At 47.9% G+C, this 21,133-nt stretch overlaps 1 protein-coding gene across 1 annotated transcript; it reads left to right on the top strand.

Moving 5' to 3' along the window:
- The first annotated feature begins 512 nt into the window (after window positions 1-512).
- Window positions 513-1,577, top strand: LOC141478729 (olfactory receptor 5AP2-like). The gene has a single exon (XM_074167720.1). The coding sequence runs from the start codon at window positions 513-515 to the stop codon at window positions 1,575-1,577; it is 1,065 nt and encodes a 354-aa protein (XP_074023821.1).
- The last annotated feature ends 19,556 nt before the right edge of the window (window positions 1,578-21,133 follow it).

Here is a 21,133-nt window from a genome sequence, read left to right as displayed (position 1 = left end):
CAGTGGAAAGAGATGGACTGTCCAGGGACAGAATTGTCTCATCAGAAAGCAAATGTTTCAGGGAGTTGAGACCACTAATCCTGATCCTGTTCAGTGTCTGTTCTTCCTCAGTGGGAAGAAACCATCTATGGCACGATGCGTTCCCCTAAAGGCTTTTTTGCACAATCAAGTTTTTCTCTCTGGCCCATCTTTCTGTTGCTTGAAAGCAGGACATGGCCAATGTCTATGCCGGGTACTACTGGGAATAACTTCATGCCTCATAATCTAATGTGAGCAAATGAACATTCTCTTTCATTCCACAGAAACAGGCACCTCAATGCAGCAACTCATCTCTCTCATCAGAGGAGGTTCTTCTAAGAAGAGCAGATTGGCCCTCTCGGAGAACCTGTTCCTGCCCTTTCCCAACAAATAGTGCCCCTAGACTAAGTCTGAATCCAGTTGAATGGGGGAAAACCTCCATCTTGTCTCCAGCAGTGACTTCTTCCCAATTCCTTTTCAAAAAAAAACCAGAAATGCATGCCCTTCCTCAGGTTCCCTTCCTGCCACGAGGGGAAAAGAAGGTCCTACAGCACTTCACAGAGAAAGAGGAATGGGACAACCAGACATCGCCAGTGGAGTTCCTCCTGCTGGGACTGAGTAATGTCCCCGAGCTGCAGGTGCCTCTCTTCCTGCTCTCTCTCACGATCTACATGCTGACCGTGTTTGGCAACCTCCTCATTGTTGTGCTGGTGGTGGCAGATCGACGTCTTCACACTCCCATGTACTTCTTCCTGGGGAATTTCTCCAGTGCAGAAATCTGCTACACTGCCACTATCCTGCCCAGGCTGCTGGCCAGCTTCCAAACCAGGGACAGAACCATTTCTGCTCAGGGCTGCATGACACAGTTCTTTTTCTTTGGCTGTTTTGCAGGTGCCGAGTGCTATCTGCTGGCCACCATGTCCTATGATCGGTACTTGGCCGTATGTCGCCCCCTGCTCTATGCAAGCCTCATGAACTGGAAGCTCTGTCTCCAGCTGGCAGCTGGATCCTGGCTGGCAGGATTACTAATGTCTACCATAGTCACGGGACAATTTTCCAAGTTACGGTTCTGTGGTCCCAATGCAATCGATCACTTCTTCTGTGATTTTGCCCCACTGTTAGAGCTTGCCTGCAGTGACACCACGGTGCTTAGACTGGTTACTTTTGCAATCTGCTTTCTGGATGTAGTCTTCCCATTTGTACTCACATTGGTGTCCTATCTCTGCATCATCGCTGCCATCCTGAGGACCCCAACCACCATGGGGAGGCAGAAGGCCTTCTCCACCTGCTCCTCTCACCTCATTGTGGTCACTGTTTTCTACGGCACCCTCATCATTGTCTATATGGTACCCAGGACAGCCCCACTGAGGCAGCTCAATAAAGTGCTCTCCTTTTTCTACACCATCCTCACGCCCATGGTCAATCCACTCCTCTACAGCCTGCGGAACAGGGAGGTCAAGGCGGCTCTAGGAAATGCTCTCAGGAAAACTGTGGCCCGCGTTGAGAGCTCGTATGAGATGAGATCCACCAGGCACAAACAGGTTGTGGATCTCTGTTGATCAAGCATAGACAACTTGTAAGTGCACATCTTGTGTACCAGGTATATCTCTACAAGTGCAGAATCTGTGGATCGTTTGTGGAGTGAGAAGTGGGAGAAGGGAATTTGTGTCTTAAAGAAATATAGGTCTGGTGTTGAAGAGTGGAAAAATATTCCCTGGCCTTTTTCCTTCTTTCAAGCAAACACATTTGTGATCCCGCCCATTCACCTGGGAGCTGTGAAATGCCCCACCTGCCCAGGGGTGGGAGACAACTTACTCTAAACATGCTGCTTCCTCTTCCGTTTCCCAGCCACGCTGAGGGGTGGATTCCTGCGTGCCTGGGATTCCTCAGGGAATCTCCCTATTGGCAGTGAGAAGTGGGCAGCTGAATCAAGCCCTTCTACTGGACATGTCTAAATCCAAATAGATGTATCGCATCCCTCGTGTTCTCTGGGCTTTCTAGCAGAGGAGAGTTGTGAAAGCCACTCTGATAGGGTCAGCCCTGCTGAAAAAAGAAAAAAGGAAAAGTAGATCCTTCTTCAGAAGAAAAGTACACGAGCTGGGTCTTGGCTACCCGATTTTTTAACACAGAAATCATTATTTCCTCCTTCTTTTCTTCTGCTAATCCGACCCCCCTGCAACCCTCCTCCCCTCAATGTAATTGCTTCTTTGTTTCCCACTGGCTGACTGAGCTGTTGCAAACTGAGTCCTCCTATTTTCTTCTTTCTTGCAAAAGAGAGCAAGGTCAGCTCATGGGGCACGACTGAGCACAGACACCCCCAGCAGCAGGCATTCCCCATTTCTTAGGCTGAGGCAGGTGCACAAGATGGAAAGGTCTCCATCATCCCTGATTTGCGCAAGGGCCTTCAGCCCTGACGTACTCTCACAACACATTTATTCCTCCTCCACCAAGAGACAAATTCCTTCCCACTTTCAGGCTCAAATCGTGGTTGCAAGAATTTGCTGCACTTGAGAGGAGGCCTTGAGCTTCTTAGATCTTCTTGGTGCTCATGAAAATATTCGTGGCTGCCTCCAGATTAGATGAACTTTTCTACAATAAGGACATTATAAGAAACTTTTGTGGAATGTTTGTTTTTCTGGCATTCCGATGTGTGGAAAGAGTTGACAAAGAACTAAATACTCCAAAACGGCTGCTGAGCAAAGCGTCCGTAAGAACCAGGTGAGATACCTCTGTGGTTGTGGTTTCCTGGCCAGAAGTCTGTCCTGAGAAGGGGATCCAGCCTCTGCTGCTCTGGAGTGGGGAATCAGCAGTATCCATGCCACCTGGGGACAGAAACAGTGACTTTTTAAGGACCACCCTTCATCTGAACGGCTTTAGATTTGTCCTTGAGAATGGAGTATCATGGCTTACATTGCAGATACTGATGTAAATGGCGTTGCCCAGAGTGGCAGTCACAGATGAGAACCACTAAATTGAGATTAAGGCAGGTTAATGTTGGTGGGGTTTTTGTTTGTTTGTTTTTCTTTCTTTTTTTTTTAGAAACTGATATTCTTAGGGAAATCACACAAGCACCTGAAGGATTATTGAAGCATTACTGACTGAATCACGGAATCACGGAATTGTCAGAGTTGGAAGGGACCTTCTAGAGATCATCTAGTCCAACTGCCCTGCTAAAGCAGGATTGCCTAGAGTTACTCAGGACTGCATCAAGGTGGGTCTTGAAAATCTCCAGAGAAGGGGACGCGACAACCTCCTTGGGCAGCCTGTTCCAGGGCTCTGTCACCCTCACCGTAAAGAAGTTTTTCCTCATATTTGAATGGAACTTCCCATGTTCCAGCTTGTGCCCGTTGCCCCTCGTCCTATCGCTGGAAACGACTGAAAAGGGTCCAGATTCGTCATCCTTCAACCCACCCTTTAGGTACTTGTAAACATAGATAAGGTCTCCTCTCAGCCTTCTCTTCTCCAGGCTAAAGAGCCTCAGCTCTCTCAGCCTTTCCTCGTAAGGGAGGTGCTCCAATCCCTTAATCATTTTAGTTGCCCTACGTTGGACTCTCTCCAGTAGTTCCCTGTCTCTCTTGAACTGGGGAGCCCAGAACTGGGCACAGTATTCCAGTTGTGGCCTCACCAGTGCAGAGTAGAGGGGGAGAATGACCTTCCTCCACCTACTGGCCACTCTCTTCCCTATGCAGCCCAGGATTCCATTGGCCCTCTTGGCAACAAGGGCACATTGCTGGCTCATGGAAAGTTTGCTATCCACCAGGACTCCCAGATCCTTCTCCTCAGAAGTGCTTTCCAGAAGATCCACCCCTAACCTATATTGGTGCCTGGGGTTCTTCCTCCCCAGGTGCAGGACCCTACATTTGCCCTTGTTGAACCTCATTAGGTTCTTCTCTGCCCAAAGAGAAGAAGTCCCAGCATTTCTCACATCTCAAGAAATGAGATGCCAGAGGCCAAGGGAAATGGTTTGGGCACTGTCTTGGCATTTGGGAAACCGATACATGCTCCCCTCTCCCCAGCACCCTGCCCTCCTCTGTGAGGGCTGTGAGAAACTCCACCAACTCAGTCTGAACTCAGAGTTGTGTCAGGTTGATTCAGAAAATGAATGGTTAAAGGTTGTTAGTGTGAATTTAGTACAGCCTGGGAAAGAACAAAGCTCGGAGCCCAGCATTCCAAGATAAAGAAATGGCCTTGTGTATAAGATAGCGGGAGCAGCCTGCATGCTAAGGAGGGACCCAGCTGTCTGGGAAAGGTGTCCATCTGGTCGGGACTAGTTTTGCGGTTTGGGATCCGGCCAACCCAGCATTCTGGGACAAAGGTGAAGGTACACGGTGAAGAAGACCGCGAGCCTTCCTCCAGAAGACCCCAGCCCACGACCACCAGGTGACAGTACGCATGCGGCAAGGGGAGGAGACTTATGATAATGAGTTCCTAGAAATAATTAGAATAGTAACGCCTTTTCTTAGAATCAATTATAATAACCCAGCCCACATTAATGAATATGTATGCTTTTCATCATAAATAGACGCTTGTTTTACAAACCGGTGTGCAAGTTTGGAGGAGCGATCCCCCTTGCACCCGGCGCCGCAATAAACATACCTGCTTTATAACTCTCTGCGAGTTGTAAGGTTTGTTTCCGCACGTCAGGTAACTTATGTCTAAGTGCAGCCAATGTGGTCCTGACAGCTCAGGATTTGAGTTTTCACTTGAGTCCAAGCCATCACAATTCACACTGCACCCATCTTCCTTCTGACTCTGGGTGTTGGATGACACAACTCTCCTGGCTCTCCAGGCAGGATGGGCAAAAGTTTGATACCTGAACTGGAACGAAGTTCTCTCTGGCATTGTGGGGGATAAAAAAACTAGGGAAGTAATCTGGATGTAGTTTTAGAAGTGCAGAGAAGAGGGGGATAATCCCTTCCACTGGCTGTGCTCCTGCTCACACAGCCCACGATGCAGTTGGCCACCTTTCTTGATGGCTCATGTTTTGCCTAATGAAACCCAATAGCCACCAGAGCCTTTCCCAGAGAGCTGCTTCCCACGCAGAAAGTCCATGGCCTCCACCATCGCAGGGGCTTAGTCCTCCTCATGGACAAGACTTTAACTTATGGCCCATCCCACTGGCCTGTCAAAGGAAAGTTGGGGATGGCAGCCCCGCCTTCAGTGTAGTGTCTGCTCTCCTCAATATGGTCTCATCTACAAATGTTATGAACAAACACACCCTTATCTCTTCCAGGTCATTACAAACATGTTACACAGGGAAGGTTATGGTATAGACCCCGGAAGGACCCTACTGGCTAGATGCCCCCAGAAGGGCACCACACATAGACCATGTCTTTCTGAGTCCAGAAGTCCAGCTGTTTTTTTACGCACCTATTTATCCACTAATGCAGATTATAATATCCGAATTTAGACACAGGATGGGGATGATGCTGAATGCCTTTCTGATTTGCAGGTAAAAGATACCGCTCTACCCTCTGTCCAGAAATCCTGAGCTTTTACTACAGAAAGCAACGAGGCTGTCCAGGTGCAGTCTGCCCTGGGTAAATCCAGTCACCTTCTCTTATAAACAACAGGAATAGGATCTGAGTTGATGTTCCCTGGAGCACAGCCTTTATCCCCCCTGCTCATCCTCTGGGAAGCCTGAAGCCTCCCTCCATCTCTTCACCAGTTTCAGACCTGGTGGTGGCAGTGCTATACTCTGTGATGCCTCCAGCTGTGAACCCCCTCATCTACAGCATGAGGAACCAGGAGCTCAAAGAAGCATTGAAGAAACAGATTCCATGGGTTCACCTTCAGCAGCAGTAGAGCTGCCCATCTCTCCTCACAGGCTGTTCTTAGCTTTTCTCAGGGTGTGTTTGTGCTTCATTTGTTTTTCACCTGTGATGACCATGTTCACTCTGGACTGTTGCTATTCACTCCATCTGCAGAAGCATGATCCTACTGTGCTGAATAATACAGAGGCTTTTGGTAAATGTGTCATCACAGTGTCAGAGCTGCCTTCCCGAGGAGCATCTCTGTAATAAAAGGGCAGCTCTCCCAGGGGCAGGTCTGGAACTCTGGGCTCTTCTTCCTGCTGAAGTCAGGACCAGGTTCCAGGAACTGCACTCGCACTGGCTGTTGCTGAGCTCGGGTCTCAGTGGGCTCATGAGTAGAGGGCACTGGGAGATGTGTTGAGGAGGGAGGCCTGGACTCAGCTCTCACTTGTGGGTGCCCAGTGCCACTGGAGATGGTGAATGGACGCTGAAGGGCCTGCTTAGGCCTGTCCTGCATTGCAGCAGAGCTGAAAGGTAGCTGCCTGTCTTTCTGTGGGGGAAACTGGAGACCCCAAGAGAGCAGAGGGCATCTAGAGGGACACCATGTGCCAGGGGTTGGCCTCCCAAAAGAAGGGACCATCCAAGCTGGAGTCACCCAAAGGCAAAGCACTACATTTAAGTATGCACAAGCAAACAAGGGCTCTGCCATCCCTGTGGAGGCCGTGGGGACCCAGCAAGATCGCAAAAAGGAGACTGGAGGGTGGTTCATGTCTCCTTCAGTCAAAGCCCATGGATGGTTCAATGTGCACATGGGAAAACATCCTGAGTCATGACAAATGCTCTCAGCCCATTCCACAGCTGTAGACCCCTGGGAAGGAGCTCAGTGGCAGTGCTGCCATCCAGCTGCATCTGCGTCCCTCACTGACCAGCACAGCCAGTGTGGAGTCATTCCACGGTCCCACAGCCCACTTGCTCTGTAGAGCACCACTGCCAGCTTGGAGTGCTGTGAGGAGCACAGGGAAGGGGCCAGGAGCACCAGGCCAGACCAGAGGAGGCATGGGGAGAGATCAGACAGGAGCTGCCCAGGGCTGGAAAATGCCTTGGAGAGAAAAATGCCTGTGTTCAGCTACTTCAAGATAATACCCAGAGCGTGGGTACCCTACAGCATGCTCACGGTGCAGAGTCCTTGCTGTGCTGGTGCTCCACCAGGCCAGGGAAGTGGCTGGAGAAGGAATGGTGTCCACCACTTGCCATCTCTGAGTGAGTGCCAGTGGTGGTGCAACCACCCTCCCCTTCAGGCTGCTCAGTACTTGGTGCGATCTCCATCCAGCCCTGGGCCACAGAACAACACAATAGACCAGAACATAACATAATGGTCTAACATGAGAGAGAAAAGGAAGAGAGTGACAGACCAGAACACAGTAGTCTGCTTGGTCCTCATGGCTCCCACTGCTTGGAGATAATAACAACAATCGATCACCCCTGACACCGTATGGTTCGTGGCCACAGAGGGAGCAATACCAGGACCCCAAAATCTAGCAAGTTCTGGGGTTGTGTAACCCTTGTCTGAGTTGGGCCGGAGTGGAAAAGTACCTGACAAAAGTCAATTGTCTCACATCCTAAAAGTAGTGATTCTAGTAAAGACCCTTTGAGCTCTCCTGGATGGCAGTGGGCTGTGGCCAGTAACTCCTCTGAGCTGAGACCTCTCCGGCTGACACCTGGAGGCCAGGGCGAGAGAAGACCCTCCTCAAGCCTCCACTACCGCCCCCTGAGGAACGCTGATGCATTGTGAGTATTCACCCTACATCTGAGAGAGGGAAATTTTAACTGCAGGCTGGTGTCTCTCCCATCCACCTCTCCACCAGTGTGTTGTGAGATGCACATTGGCTCTGTGGATGTGGATGCTCTTCTGTCCATCCATGCACCTGCAGGACCTAAAATCAGCACCTTTTGGCTCGCTACCATTGCCTGCTATTAAGAAACTCCTGATCAGAGACCTGTATGTGTGTGTGCACGCACCTACATGCTTTGCTTGGCTATAGGTACATATATGTATTAATGTGTGATTTGTACCTTTACTCAGACGTACATGTGTTGATTCAGGACACCTTCTAGTAAGTGAGCGTGAATCTTGCCATCTTTGAATCTGTAACTAAGTCACTATTCAATTATTTTGTTTACTCACTTTGCGAACCCCTAAACCAGTTAATGCTTAAGTGCTGCTAAAATTCAACCCTCCAACCTCTCAATCTACCTTACATCATGAATAGATTTTAAATAGCTGCTAAATCATACCCATGTCAAATATTTTCATCCGTGACAGAAGGGAACACTTCACAGTTACATCTGGTTGGTCAGTGCTTTTTCTGGCTGAGTTCTGAAAATCCCTGGGCCCTGAACCACTATTGTGTGTAATATATATTTATATATTACATCTTTCGTAACCTCATTTGAAATTTTCCTTACAGTTTATTGTCTTATTGTTATTACAGTCTCGTCACAGACTCATAAAATAGTTTGGGTTGGAAAGGACCTTTAAGGACCATCTAGTCCCACCCCCCTGCAGTGAGCAGGGACATCTTCAACTAGATCTGGTTGCTCAGAGCCCTGTCCAACTGACCTTCAGTGTTTCCAGGGATGGAGCATCTACCACCTCGCTGGGCAACCTGGCCCAGTGTTTCACCACCCTCATCGTAAAAAAATTCTCTCTTATATCTAGTCTCAGTCTTCCCTCGCTTAGTTCAAAGCCATTACCCCTCATCCCATCGCAGCAGGCCCTAATAAAAAGTTTTTTGTTTTTCTGCCGTCTTTCTCATAAGTCCCCTTTTTCTTCCCTTCATGATTTCCAATCAGACCATCATAAGAGGAAGCGTGCTGTAGCCTCAGATGACAATGGTCAACCAGGGACATCAGGCAATACAGTAACACAGGAAACTACTCGATCATTAACCCTAACTGAGCTGCGAGACATTCGTAAGGATTACAGCCGCCAGGAAGGCGAGCAAGTGATTCCTTGGATGCTCCAATGCTGGGACACTGGGGCTGATAGTTTGGACTTAGATGGTAGAGAAGCCAAGCGGCTAGCACCATTAGCTAGAGAATCAGTTATTGACAGAGCTTTTGGAAGACCACCACAATCCCTCACCCTCTGGAGGCGACTCCTGTTAAGTGTGAGAAGCAGGTAGCCCTATGGGGATGATATCATGTACCAGCCATCCAAGTGGACAACTATTGAGAGCGGTGTTAAGAATCTGAGGGAAATAGCTGTGCGAGAGATGATTTTCAGTGACTCGGTGTATGGGAGCACCCAGCCAAACCGGTTTCAGAGCACAATAGGTGAGATGCAGGGAGCTGTCATCCGACTCGGCTTCATCTCCGCCTTGCCTTGTCTATGCAGCGATAACTTGGGGGGAGCTGCAAAAACGGCTCAGCCCGGGGTTGTCTCAAGATTGCATCACAGTAAGAACCGAAACTGAATGGAGCCTTAACTGCCTTAACAAATAAAATGCCCTGAGTCCCATCCCACCACTAGTCCCATGACTTTGCGTGCTAGACATCACAAGATTGGCAACAGAGACTTAGCCATCACACCACCAGAGGTAAATATCCCAGATAGTGTAATCCGCTCAGGCATAATCCTGCACCCCCACAGAATCAGGAAATATAAACCGCAAGGTTTGAGGAGGAAAATGGGGGTAATCTTCCAATGATACAGCTGGCCTGTAGGAGCTTCGTCCCCCCCCTTGTCCAGGACGCTGTACAGGGTAACTTCCCAGGGATTGAGCAACCTTACCTGAGAGAAAGGGTAAGTGATAAAGAAACATACGTATGGCATATGGCATGCTATTAAGATTGTGATTTGTGCACTCTTTTAAGGTATTAATGTCTAGCGCGCTTGTGGTTTGTGTTGTTACTTTTCGGGATCACTTGTAGGTTGCAATAGTGTATTCCGCGAATTGCTTTTAAGTTGCAATAGTGTAATCGCCATTGTACACATAGAACTCGCAATAGTGATGTATTGGACCTGTGAGTGAAGCAATTGGACCTGTGAGTGAAGTCCAAATAAATTCTTAATTTGAACCTCTCAGTGAAGTCCTTTTTCCCGTTTCGTCACACTTGGACGACCTGCAGACATCATTAGATCCAGATGCACTCAAAATGACTGGACCTGTTTGGCGCAAATGGGTACTGAGTGCACCGGCAGCATATGCTAATGTATTGGCATTATTTTGCTGGACAGATGATGAGGCACTGACGGTGGGTGATATGGATGCTCGAATGCAGCATTATGCAAATAATCTTCTTTCTGCCCCACAGGCCAGTGTCTCAGCGCTGAAGAAATCATTTGGCAAGGCCAATATCTTAGGTGGGGACAAACACTTCCCTACTAAACCTGGTCGAGAGAAGCAAAGCACACCACGACACATCCTGTGGTCTACCCTGCGTAATCAGGGAGAAAACATGAGGAATTGGGATGGAAAACCTACTTCGGCTTTACAGACACGTGTACGTGAGTTGCGGAGTAAGACACCTCCCAGGAGGGGTTCTTCCAGGAGAAGTGTTGCTCCGGTTTCCAGAGAAAAGTCCCCTAGAAGGCAGAGATGGGCCTCGGAGCCTGATTTACGACACACAACTGTCACAGATGGAAGTGGTGCGCTCTCTCATCAAAACTAGGGTTGCCCTGCCTCCAGCCAGGGGGAGGAGAGGGACAATCGAGTTTATTGGACCGTGTGGATTCCATGGCCTGGCACACCAGAACCACAAAAGTATAGGGCCCTGGTGGACACTGGTGCACAGTGCACCGTAATGCCATCAAATCACATAGGGGAAGAATCTGTCACTATTGCTGGAGTGACAGGAGGATCTCAAGACCTGACTGTACTGGAAGCTGAAGTGAGCCTAACTGGGAATAAATGGGAACAGTTCCCCATTGTGACTGGCCCAGATGCACCATGCATTCTTGGCATAGATTACCTCAGGAAAGGGTATTTTAAGGACCCGAGAGGCTACCGGTGGGCATTTGGTGTAGCAGCGGTGGAGATGGAGAAAGTTGTGCCACTGTCTACATTGCCTGGCCTGTCAGAGGACCCTTCTATTGTAGGGTTGCTGAGAGTTGAGGAACAAAATGTGCCCATTGCTACTACAATGGTGCCTAGGCGACAATATCGCACTAACCGGGATTCTTTGCTTCAATTTGCTTCAATTCAGCAATTGATTCGTCAGTTGGAAAGCCAAGGGGTTATCGGTAAGACTCACTCACCCTTCAACAGTCCCATATGGCCAGTGCGAAAGCCTAATGGGGAATGGAGACTGACAGTAGACTATCGTGGCTGGAATGAAGTCACACCACCATTGAGTGCTGCTGTCCCAGATACGTTAGAACTTCACCATGAACTGGAGTCAAAAGAGGCTAAATGGTATGCTACAATTGACATTGCTAATGCTTTTTTCTCTATTCCTTTAGCAGCAGAGTGCAGGCCACAGTTTGCTTTCACCTGGAGGGGCGTCCAGTATACCTGGAATCGATTGCCCCAGGGGTGGAAACACAGTCCTACTATTTGCCATGGACTGATCCAGACTGCACTGGAGAAGGGTGGAGCTCCAGAACACCTGCAATACATTGACGACATCATTGTATGGGGCGATACAGCAGAAGAAGTTTTTGAGAGGGGAGAGAAGGTAATTCGAATCCTCCTGGAAGCCGGTTTTGCCATCAAACGAGGTAAGGTTAAGGGACCTGCACAGGAAATTCAGTTTTTAGGAATTAAGTGGCAAGATGGGTGTCGCCAGATCCCAATGGATGTGACTAACAAAATAACAGCTATGTCACCACCTACTAACAAAAAGGAAACACAAACCTTCTTAGGCGTTGTGGGTTTCTGGAGAACGCATATTCCTGGTTGCAGTCAGATTGGGAGCCCTCTCTATGAAGAGACTAGAAAGAAAAATGATTTTAAATGGGGCCCTGAGCAGCAGTCAGCCTTTGATCAGATTAAACGGGAGATTGTTCATGCAGTAGCCCTCGGGCCAGTCCGAACCGGACAAGATGTAAAAAATGTGCTGTACGCCACAGCCGGGGAGAAGGGCCCTATCTGGAGTCTCCGGCAAAGAGCACCTGGAGAGACTCGAGGCCGACCCCTAGGGTTTTGGAGTCGAGCATATAGAGGATCAGAGGATCGCTATACTACCACTGAGAAAGAGATATTAGCGGCATATGAAGGGGTTCGAGCTGCTTCGGAGGTAATTAGTACTGAAGCACAGCTTCTCCTGGCACCTCGGTTGCCAGTGTTGAACTGGATGTTTAAAGGGAAAACTCCTTCCCCACATCACTGTGGAGGAATGGCTGAGTGAAAAAGGGCATGACTTGATTACAATGAGCAACCCAGTCTTTGATAGGGATGAGAGCCCGGAGGAGGCTGTGAACTGTCCTTGAGAAACAGAAGTATGAAGAAGTAGCTACATGATAAGTAAGTGATAAGCGGTACTGCCTCCGGGAGATAGAGAAACATCTGCTGCGCGTGGACAAGAGGTCTGCACTAATTGTGTGAGCGCTCTAGGCGCGTGAACAGAGACTGTAAGCCAATCGTATAATTGTTGCTAGCGCGTGCTCCGCTTGTCTGTCTTTATATACTCTGTGTGAACTTGAATAAAGGGAGAACGACCATACTCATATTGAGACTCATCGTTACTCCGGGTCCGTCTCCCACTCCGACATCTGGTAGCAGAGGATGCACAGAGATCCATAGCTCAGCGGGACTGAGTTCTCCGAGTCTGCGGTAAGCAGCTAGAGGAGGGGAGTGGGAAACCACGGCTGGGAGAAGTGCTGCTCGGGCGCAAAGGCGGCAGCAGACAACGGTGCGAGGTGGCCTCTCGCCTCCCAGGCGCAGTGATGCAAGTAGAAGCTGCGGCCATGCTACTCGCTGGAATCCTCTCTAAGAGAGGGAGTGAAATACCGGCGAAACTGTTGATAAGTTACATGCTACTCGCTGGAATCCTCTCTAAGAGAGATAATGAAGTACCGGCGAAACTGTTGATAAAGTTAATTAAATTAGGACAGCGATGGGGTCATTTTTCTGACACACCTATGCTGTTTTCTGTTTCGGAATGGCGAGATTTTGGAGGGACGATGTGGAAAAAAACAATCGAGGGGGATGAAAAAGAGGAGAAAGAGATAAAAGCCGTCCGTGGGTTGTGGCATACTGTGCTAGAGACTTTAAAAGCGATGAAAGCAGAGCGGGAAGTAGCCTGTGCAGCTGCTCAAATGTTAGGTCCAGGAGCGGCCGCCTTAAAACCTGAAAGTAAGCCTGGACCTATTGCGCGGTTCTTCGGGCTGCCCGCGGTAAAGGGAATGACCGGGACTGTGTGTAAAACTGTTGCTGAAATTCGAGCTAATGAGGACTCTGACCCTCCTGAGAAAAGTAAAGACTTGCCGCTGAACCCCTTGCAAAACTCGGGAAAAGCGGAAGTGACCGATGCGAAACCAGAACAGAAAAGTAATGCAAATGCGGAAGCGTCTCCTCAGAAAACTCCGATAGGGGAGGGGCCTGAAACGTCTACTGATCTCATCGATTTGGGAGGAGCAGCGTGTCGCCCTCCGCCCACAGCACCGCCTCCAGCAACTCCGCCTGCCTTGTATCCACCGCTACCCCCCTCCAGTGACTCGTCTGGTCCGCCAACTCCACCCCCGGACAAGAGTCGTAAACTGTCCACAGACAAACTGCTACAGACAGTTTTAAGGCGGCTCAACGAGTTAGATTTACGTGTGGCGAGGAAGGATGATAACATGCCTCCATGGCTAGTGAATCCCTCAACACCTCCGAGAACTGCACGCTGGAATGGCATTATTAGAGACGCTATACTAGAAGGACAATGGGGAGCAGCCGCTAGTTTGGGCGGAACTCCACCTCTCGCGTGTCCCGTTGTACATGTAAACAATACTGGCAAATGGGAGCCACATGATTGGAAAATTTTACAACAAGCTCGCACCACCATCTCAACTTATGGAGTAAAATCTGAGGCTACCCGACAAATTGTCAGCTGGATTTTTTCTGCTGATCTGATGTGTCCATATGATTGTCGTAACCTAATGAGACTGTTGCTTACTCCAACACAATATTTGTTGTGGGAATCCTCCTGGCAACAACGAGCTATGAATGAAGCATCTCGAAGACAAGGGGAGGGAGACCCCCTCCGTGGAGTCACGGCAGAGATGTTCACAGGGCACGGAAAATTTAGTGACTTGGAAGTACAATTGACGTTTCCAGCAAACCTATTACAGCGATCAGCGCAACTTGCCCTAGAGGCATTTCTCGGCCTCCCAGGATCTACTATTCCGTCATTTGGTACCATGATGCAAGGAACTACAGAAAAATATAGTAACTTTGTTGACCGACTGTGGGAAGCAATCATGAATCACCCTGATTTAGATGACAGCGGCAAACAACAGATGTTCAAAGTACTGGCTTTTGATAATGCCAATAAGACCACCAAGCAAATTCTAGCCAGTCTACCAAAAGGAGCAGGCGTTGAAGAAATGTTATTGAGAGTAGAAAGGGCTGAAGCTCAAAAACAAAGCACCGCAGTTGCTGCAGCAGTTCAAGGAGCTGTCCGAGAAGTCGTGCAGCCCTTGGCCGCAATTGTCCAACAGAAGCAAGTACGGCGGCCTGCACAACCCTTCCGTGGAAGTTGTTTCCGCTGTGGTGAACCTGGCCATGTTAAAACCAACTGTCGCAGTGCCGTATGGTGTGACAAGTGTCAAAAGAGTACTCATGCTACCAAAGTCTGTATGGGAAACTGGAAGCCGAGCGCGGGGAGAGGCCGCGTGCAGAAACAAATAAACCCTCAAAACAAGACAAAGGTTTTCTACAACAGCACCAACCAGCAACCCGAGGAAGCATGGGAATCGACGTGGAAACTACAATAGATGTTACCCTCATTGACTCCAACGTCCAGAAAATTCCTAGCAACGCTGTAGGGCCTTTATTTCATCAAAACAGTGCTATTGGAGGACTGTTACTAGGCCGGTCGTCGGCAGGAATCAAGGGACTGATTGTACTGCCTGGAGTCATTGATGCAGATTATACTGGTCGCGTCCACATTATGGCCTACACCGTTTGTCCGCCTTTATTTATTCCAAAAGGTAGCAGAATTGCGCAAATAGTCGCTATTGACAATTCATTGGATTATCCGCCAGAATCAGATGTCTATCGTGGTGATCGTGGCTTTGGGTCCACTGGGCCTGCAGTGTGTTTTACCACGAAAATGGACCAGCGCCCCACAATGAGTGTAATCATTTCACAGCATGGCATGTCTAAGCGAATTTTGGCAATGCTAGATACCGGAGCCGATGTTACAATTATAAGCCGAGCTATATGGCCTGTAACTTGGTCGGTAGAGTTACCAACCTCATCCATTGCAGGTGTTGGAGGACAGTCTACACCTTATGTCAGTAAACAGCCAATACATTTGCAATTTCCAGAAGGCCAACAAGTAAGTCTCAAGGCATACGTGCTACCCTTACCTGGGACATTAGAAGCCTTAATCGGCCGTGATGTTCTCAGCCAAATTGGAGCAGTTTTAACTACAAGCCATTTTTAGTCATGGGCACTGGAGAGCAGTCGCCCAACCCGCCGTTAACTTGGACCTCCAATGAACCCGTGTGGGTTGACCAGTGGCCCATGACCGAAGAGCGACTGCAGATCGCTAGACAGCTAGTTGCTGAGCAACTTGCAACTGGCCACATAAAACCTTCTGTTAGCCCATGGAATACGCCCATCTTTGTAATCCCAAAAAAGACTGGAAAATGGCGACTTTTACATGACCTACGAAAGGTTAACGCACAAATGCAATCTATGGGTGCATTACAACCTGGAATGCCTTCCCCTAATATGTTACCAGATGGATGGCATATATTGATAGTGGACTTGAAAGACTGTTTCTTTACCATTCCCTTACACCCTCAAGATACACAGCGATTTGCCTTTTCTATACCAGCAGTAAATAAAGCCTCACCTGCAGACCGCTATGAATGGGTTGTTTTACCACAAGGGATGAAAAATTCACCCACGCTATGCCAACTTTATGTAGCATGGGCACTACAACCACTTCGAAACCAATGGTCGAACACAATAATCTATCATTATATGGATGATATTCTCTGTTGTCAAAAGGAGCCTTTCACTGAAGAGTCTTTGCAGCAATTAACCGACGTATTATCAAGAAAAGGCCTTGTTATCGCACCCGAAAAGGTACAGCGTACAGCTCCCTGGAAATATCTCGGATGGTCCATCATAGACTCCAAGATTCGACCACAAAAAACCGAGCTCGCAACTCAATTGCGCACACTGACTGATGTCCAAACCCTGCTTGGAGACATTCAATGGGTGCAGAACTGTGTTGGTATTTCCAATACCGACATTGCACCCTTAACAGAATTATTGAGAAGCAATCATCCAGCCGACGGCGTTACTCTGACAGCGACGCAGCAAGCAGCACTACAACAAATTGCACAAAAATTGCAATCGACGTGGTCATCTCGACGCATTTTAATGTTGCCAGTGTCTCTGATAATATGTAATGGGAAAGATTCACCATATGCAGTCATTTGTCAATGGCAAAACAAAAAGGGGGAACTTGCTACTCTCTTTTCCTTCTTTGGTGATGCCACTGACAAATGCGAAGGGAAGGTAACAAAAGAGAATGTGTTCAATGTCTTAGAATGGGTATTCTTAAGTGTGCAACCAAAAACGAGCATTCAAACACGAACTGAAGCAGTAGGTGAATTGATACGAAAAGGAAGATCATGAATCATAGAAATCAGTGGTAAAGAACCAGAGGATATTAGCATACCTGTTAACGCTGTAGATTTAGAATGATGGCTGCGTAATGACGCTGCCATGCAAGAAGCCTTGTTAGGCTACAGTGGGAGAGTGCATTCACAACAGCCACAAGGGAAATTATGGCAAGTTCTAAAAAGAAATCAGTGGCTAGAAAGACCCAAGGTACAGAAAGACCCATTGTCAGATGGTATCACTGTGTATACAGATGCAGGCAAACGCTTGCGGCGTGCAGCCTGTGTTTGGCAGGAAAAGGGTCAATGGTGTCAGCATATCATAGAGGGACAACCTCGAGATTCCCTTCAAACATTGGAACTAACCGCAGTAGTATGGGCCTTGAACAATTGGCTAAGCACTCCCTTGAATGTAGTAACAGACTCATTATATGTGGCTGGAATAGTGCCACGCCTGGAAGACGCTCTACTTAGAGAGACAGCTAATCCTAGGTTGGGAATTTTATTTATTCGGTTGCGATCTATACTTGACCAAAGAACAGCTGCCTGTTGTGTTATCCATATTCGTAGTCATCAGCTAGACCTTGGATTAGGCCAGGGCAATCAACTTGCTGACAGCCTGGTTAGTCCAGTGTGTCATGTGCCTCCTATGGATAAATTTCAACAAGCTAGGCAGAGTCATGAGAATTTTCACCAAAATGCAAAAGGGCTAAAAAGACAATTTAATTTAACAGAAAATGAGGCTCGAGGCATTATCCAAGCCTGCCCGAAATGTGGGAGCCATGGCCCAGGAATAGGGTTAGGAGTGAACCCAAAAGGATTAAAGGCGTTAGAGTTGTGGCAGATGGATGTCACACATATCCCAGAGTTTGGTCGCTTGAAGTATGTACATGTGACCATTGATACATTTTCAAAAATGATCTGGGCAACCGCATTGCCCGGAGAAAAGGCACATCATGTATGTAAACGCTTGCTTTGCTGTATTAGGAGTGCCTGAATGCATTAAAACTGATAATGGGCCTGCTTATGTTAGTCAAAAGGTTAGAAAGTTCTTGCTAAGATGGGGAGTCGATCACACGACAGGGATCCCACATTCGCCTACGGGACAAGGATTAGTGGAACGCACTCATCAAGTATTGAAGGACTATCTAGGTAAACAAAAGGGAGTAGAGACAGATGCTCAGCAAAGGCTACATCGTGTGCTCTTTACGTTGAACTTTCTCTGTCTCATGGGTGATCGAGAGGAACCGCCAGTGATGATTCACCATCAAAACCTTAAGTTCAATAGTACAACAATACTCCCGCAACTCAAAGTGATGTATAAAGATCCAGTCTCTGGAATTTGGATGGGACCTGTTCCTGTTATATTTAATGGTCGAGGTTATATGTGTGTCTCCACAGATTGCGGTCCAGTGTGGGTGCCTAGTCGAGCTGTAAAACCTGCTCTGACTCGACATGATCCGCCTGACAACCAAGATGTTCAAGATCCTGGCCCTGGGGATATTGATTCCGGCGGTAATGACCCTCCACAAGATTGAACCTAGGGAAAACATGTGGGTTACCTGGGCGAATGAGACAGGACAACAAGCCTTTTGTCTATCGCTTGCCTCTGCTACAGAGCCTTTTCGGACATGTTTGATAGGAGTACCTGGTTTTAAGGTAGAAGACTTTAGCAAGTATAGTAAGCAGAACTGTATTAATTCTCAGAGTGTTAGTAATTGTAGTGCCACGCTCCTTAATAGCCTGAATGTTACGCTGCCTTGGGACCCTCAAGAATTAGAGCTGTTAGGATCAATGAGAATTGGAAATGTCTCCCAGAACTGGACTCAAACCTGCATATTTTTTGGAGGACCTGCCTTTACTGGCGTAAATTATTATCGATCATTTAATTGGACGGGGTGGACAAACGTCACTCCGAAAGCAAACTACTATGACTATAGACATAAAGGTGCATTTTGTGGCACAAATGACACATCAAAACAAGGATTGGGAGCCCTTGGGGTTGGAACAAAAGGGGAACAGCAAATTTGGAACAATGGCACCCCGAAAGCCTTGCCGCCAAACGTGTTTTTGATATGTGGTGACAGGGCATGGCAGGGAATTCCGAAAAATGCGATAGGTGGTCCGTGTTATCTTGGCAAATTAACGTTGTTAGCCCCAAATCAAAACTGGTGGAAAAATGTGACCAAGGGAGAAAATGCCGCATGTACGAAACGGGCGGTCGCAGATCTCCCACCAAATTGCAATGATGAAGTTACCTTACTCAATCCCACCAAGAGAGTGTTTTTATCCATGTTTGTACCTGGGGCAGCAGCAGGCAGAGCTTTGAAGGAGATAGGACGGTTAGCTTGTTGGGCTGAAAAACAAGCTAAAGTCACCACTGAGGTAATAGAAACTCTGTTAGGAGATCAAAATAGCTTACGCCACGCAATTTTGCAGAATAGAGCGGCAATTGACTTTTTGCTATTAGCTCAAGGTCATGGTTGCGAGGATTTTGAAGGCATGTGCTGTATGAATTTGTCTGATCACAGCGAATCAATTCATAAACAGTTGCAGTGGTTAAAAGAGCATGCAAACAAAATTCATCAAACCCATGGGTTTTTAGATGGGTGGCTGACTAACTTGTTTGGGAATATGCCACAATGGTTAGTAGGCTTGCTTATTGAAGGCTTGCGCATTATAATAACTCTTGTGATTATAGGTCTATGCTTATGTTTAGTGCTTAGTTGTATTAAGAGAGCTATGTTAAAAGTAGTAAACCAAGCCTGGATTGCTCAAAAACAAAAAGGGGGAATTGTGGAGGAATGGCTGAGTGAAAAAGGGCATGACTTGATTACAATGAGCAACCCAGTCTTTGATAGGGATGAGAGCCCGGAGGAGGCTGTGAACTGTCCTTGAGAAACAGAAGTATGAAGAAGTAGCTACATGATAAGTAAGTGATAAGTGGTACTGCCTCCGGGAGATAGAGAAACATCTGCTGCGCGTGGACAAGAGGTCTGCTCTAATTGTGTGAGCGCTCTAGGCGCGTGAACAGAGACTGTAAGCCAATCGTATAATTGTTGCTAGCGCGTGCTCCGCTTGTCTGTCTTTATATACTCTGTGTGAACTTGAATAAAGGGAGAACGACCATACTCATATTGAATCTCATCGTTACTCCGGGTCCGTCTCCCACTCCGACACATCACGTTGCAACTGATGCAACGTGGAGTAAGTGGGTAGCACTAATTACTCAGCAAGCTCGAATAGGGAACCCCAGTCGTCCAGGAATTCTGGAGGTAATCATGGATTGGCCACAAGGCACAGATTTTGGAGGATCCCCAGAGGAGAGAGTGGTGCGGGCTGAGGAGGCACCACCATATAAGCAGTTACCGGAGAACGAGAGGCGATACGCGCTGTTCACTGATGGATCTTGTCATATTGTAGGACATCAGCGAAGGTGGAAAGCTGCTGTGTGGAGTCCTATTCGACGAGTCGCAGAAGCGACTGAGGGAGTGGGTGAGTCAAGTCAGTTTGCAGAAGTGAAAGCCATCCAGTTGGCTTTAGATATTGCTGAGAGAGAAGAGTGGCCGGTACTTTATCTTTATACTGACTCATGGATGGCGGCGCATGCATTATGGGGGTGGTTAAAGCAGTGGAAGAAGAGCAACTGGCAGCGCAGAGGTAAACCCATCTGGGCTGCTGACTTGTGGCAAGATATTGCTGTCTGATTAGAAAAGCTGTCTGTGAAGGTACGACATGTAGATGCCCATATACCCAAGAGTCGGGCCACTGAGGAACAACAAAACAATCATCAGGTGGATCAGGCTGCTAAGATTAAAGTGTCCCAAGTAGACTTGGACTGGCAACGTAAAAGTGAATTGTTTTTAGCTCGGTGGGCCCATGACACTTCAGGCCATCAAGGAAGAGATGCAACATATAGATGGGCTCGTGACCGAGGGGTGGATTTGACTATGGACGCTATTGCACAGGTCATCCGTCAATGTGAAACGTGCTGAAATTAAGCAAGCCAAACGATCAAAAGCCTTTGTGGTATGGAGACCGGTGGCTGAAATATAAATTTGGGGAGGTTTGGCAAATTGACTATATCTCCCTTCCACGAACTCACCAGGGAAAACACTCTGTTCTTACTATGATGGAAGCAACCACCAGCTGGCTGGAAACATATGCAGTGTCTCATGCCACTGCTCGTAACACTATTTTAGGCCTTGGAAGACAAGTCCTGTGGCGACATGGTACTCCAGAGAGGATTGAGTCAGACAAGGGGACTCATTTCCGAAATAATCTTATAGATGCCTGGACTAAAGAGCATGGTATCGAGTGGATATATCACATCCCCTACCACGCACCAGCTGCTGGGAAAGTAGAACGATGCAATGGCCTACTGAAGACTACACTGAAAGCAATGAGTGCTGGAACATTTAAAAAGTGGGATGAACATTTAGCAAAAGCCACCTAGTTAGTCAACACCAGGGGAACTGTCAGCCGAGCTGGTCCTGCTCACTCAGAGCTTTTACCTACTGTGGAAGGGGATAAGGTCCCTGTGGTGCATGTAAAGAATATGTCGGGAAAAAAC

The sequence above is a fragment of the Numenius arquata genome, unplaced genomic scaffold (genome assembly GCF_964106895.1).
Source record: "Numenius arquata unplaced genomic scaffold, bNumArq3.hap1.1 HAP1_SCAFFOLD_133, whole genome shotgun sequence".
NCBI classification, from domain to species: Eukaryota; Metazoa; Chordata; class Aves; order Charadriiformes; family Scolopacidae; genus Numenius; species Numenius arquata.
This window is presented reverse-complemented; position numbering and strand designations above follow the sequence as displayed.

Bases quoted from the DNA above. Each gene is read 5' to 3' on its own strand.
- LOC141478729 (XM_074167720.1), top strand. From the start codon at position 513: ATGCATGCCCTTCCTCAGGTTCCCTTCCTGCCACGAGGGGAAAAGAAG.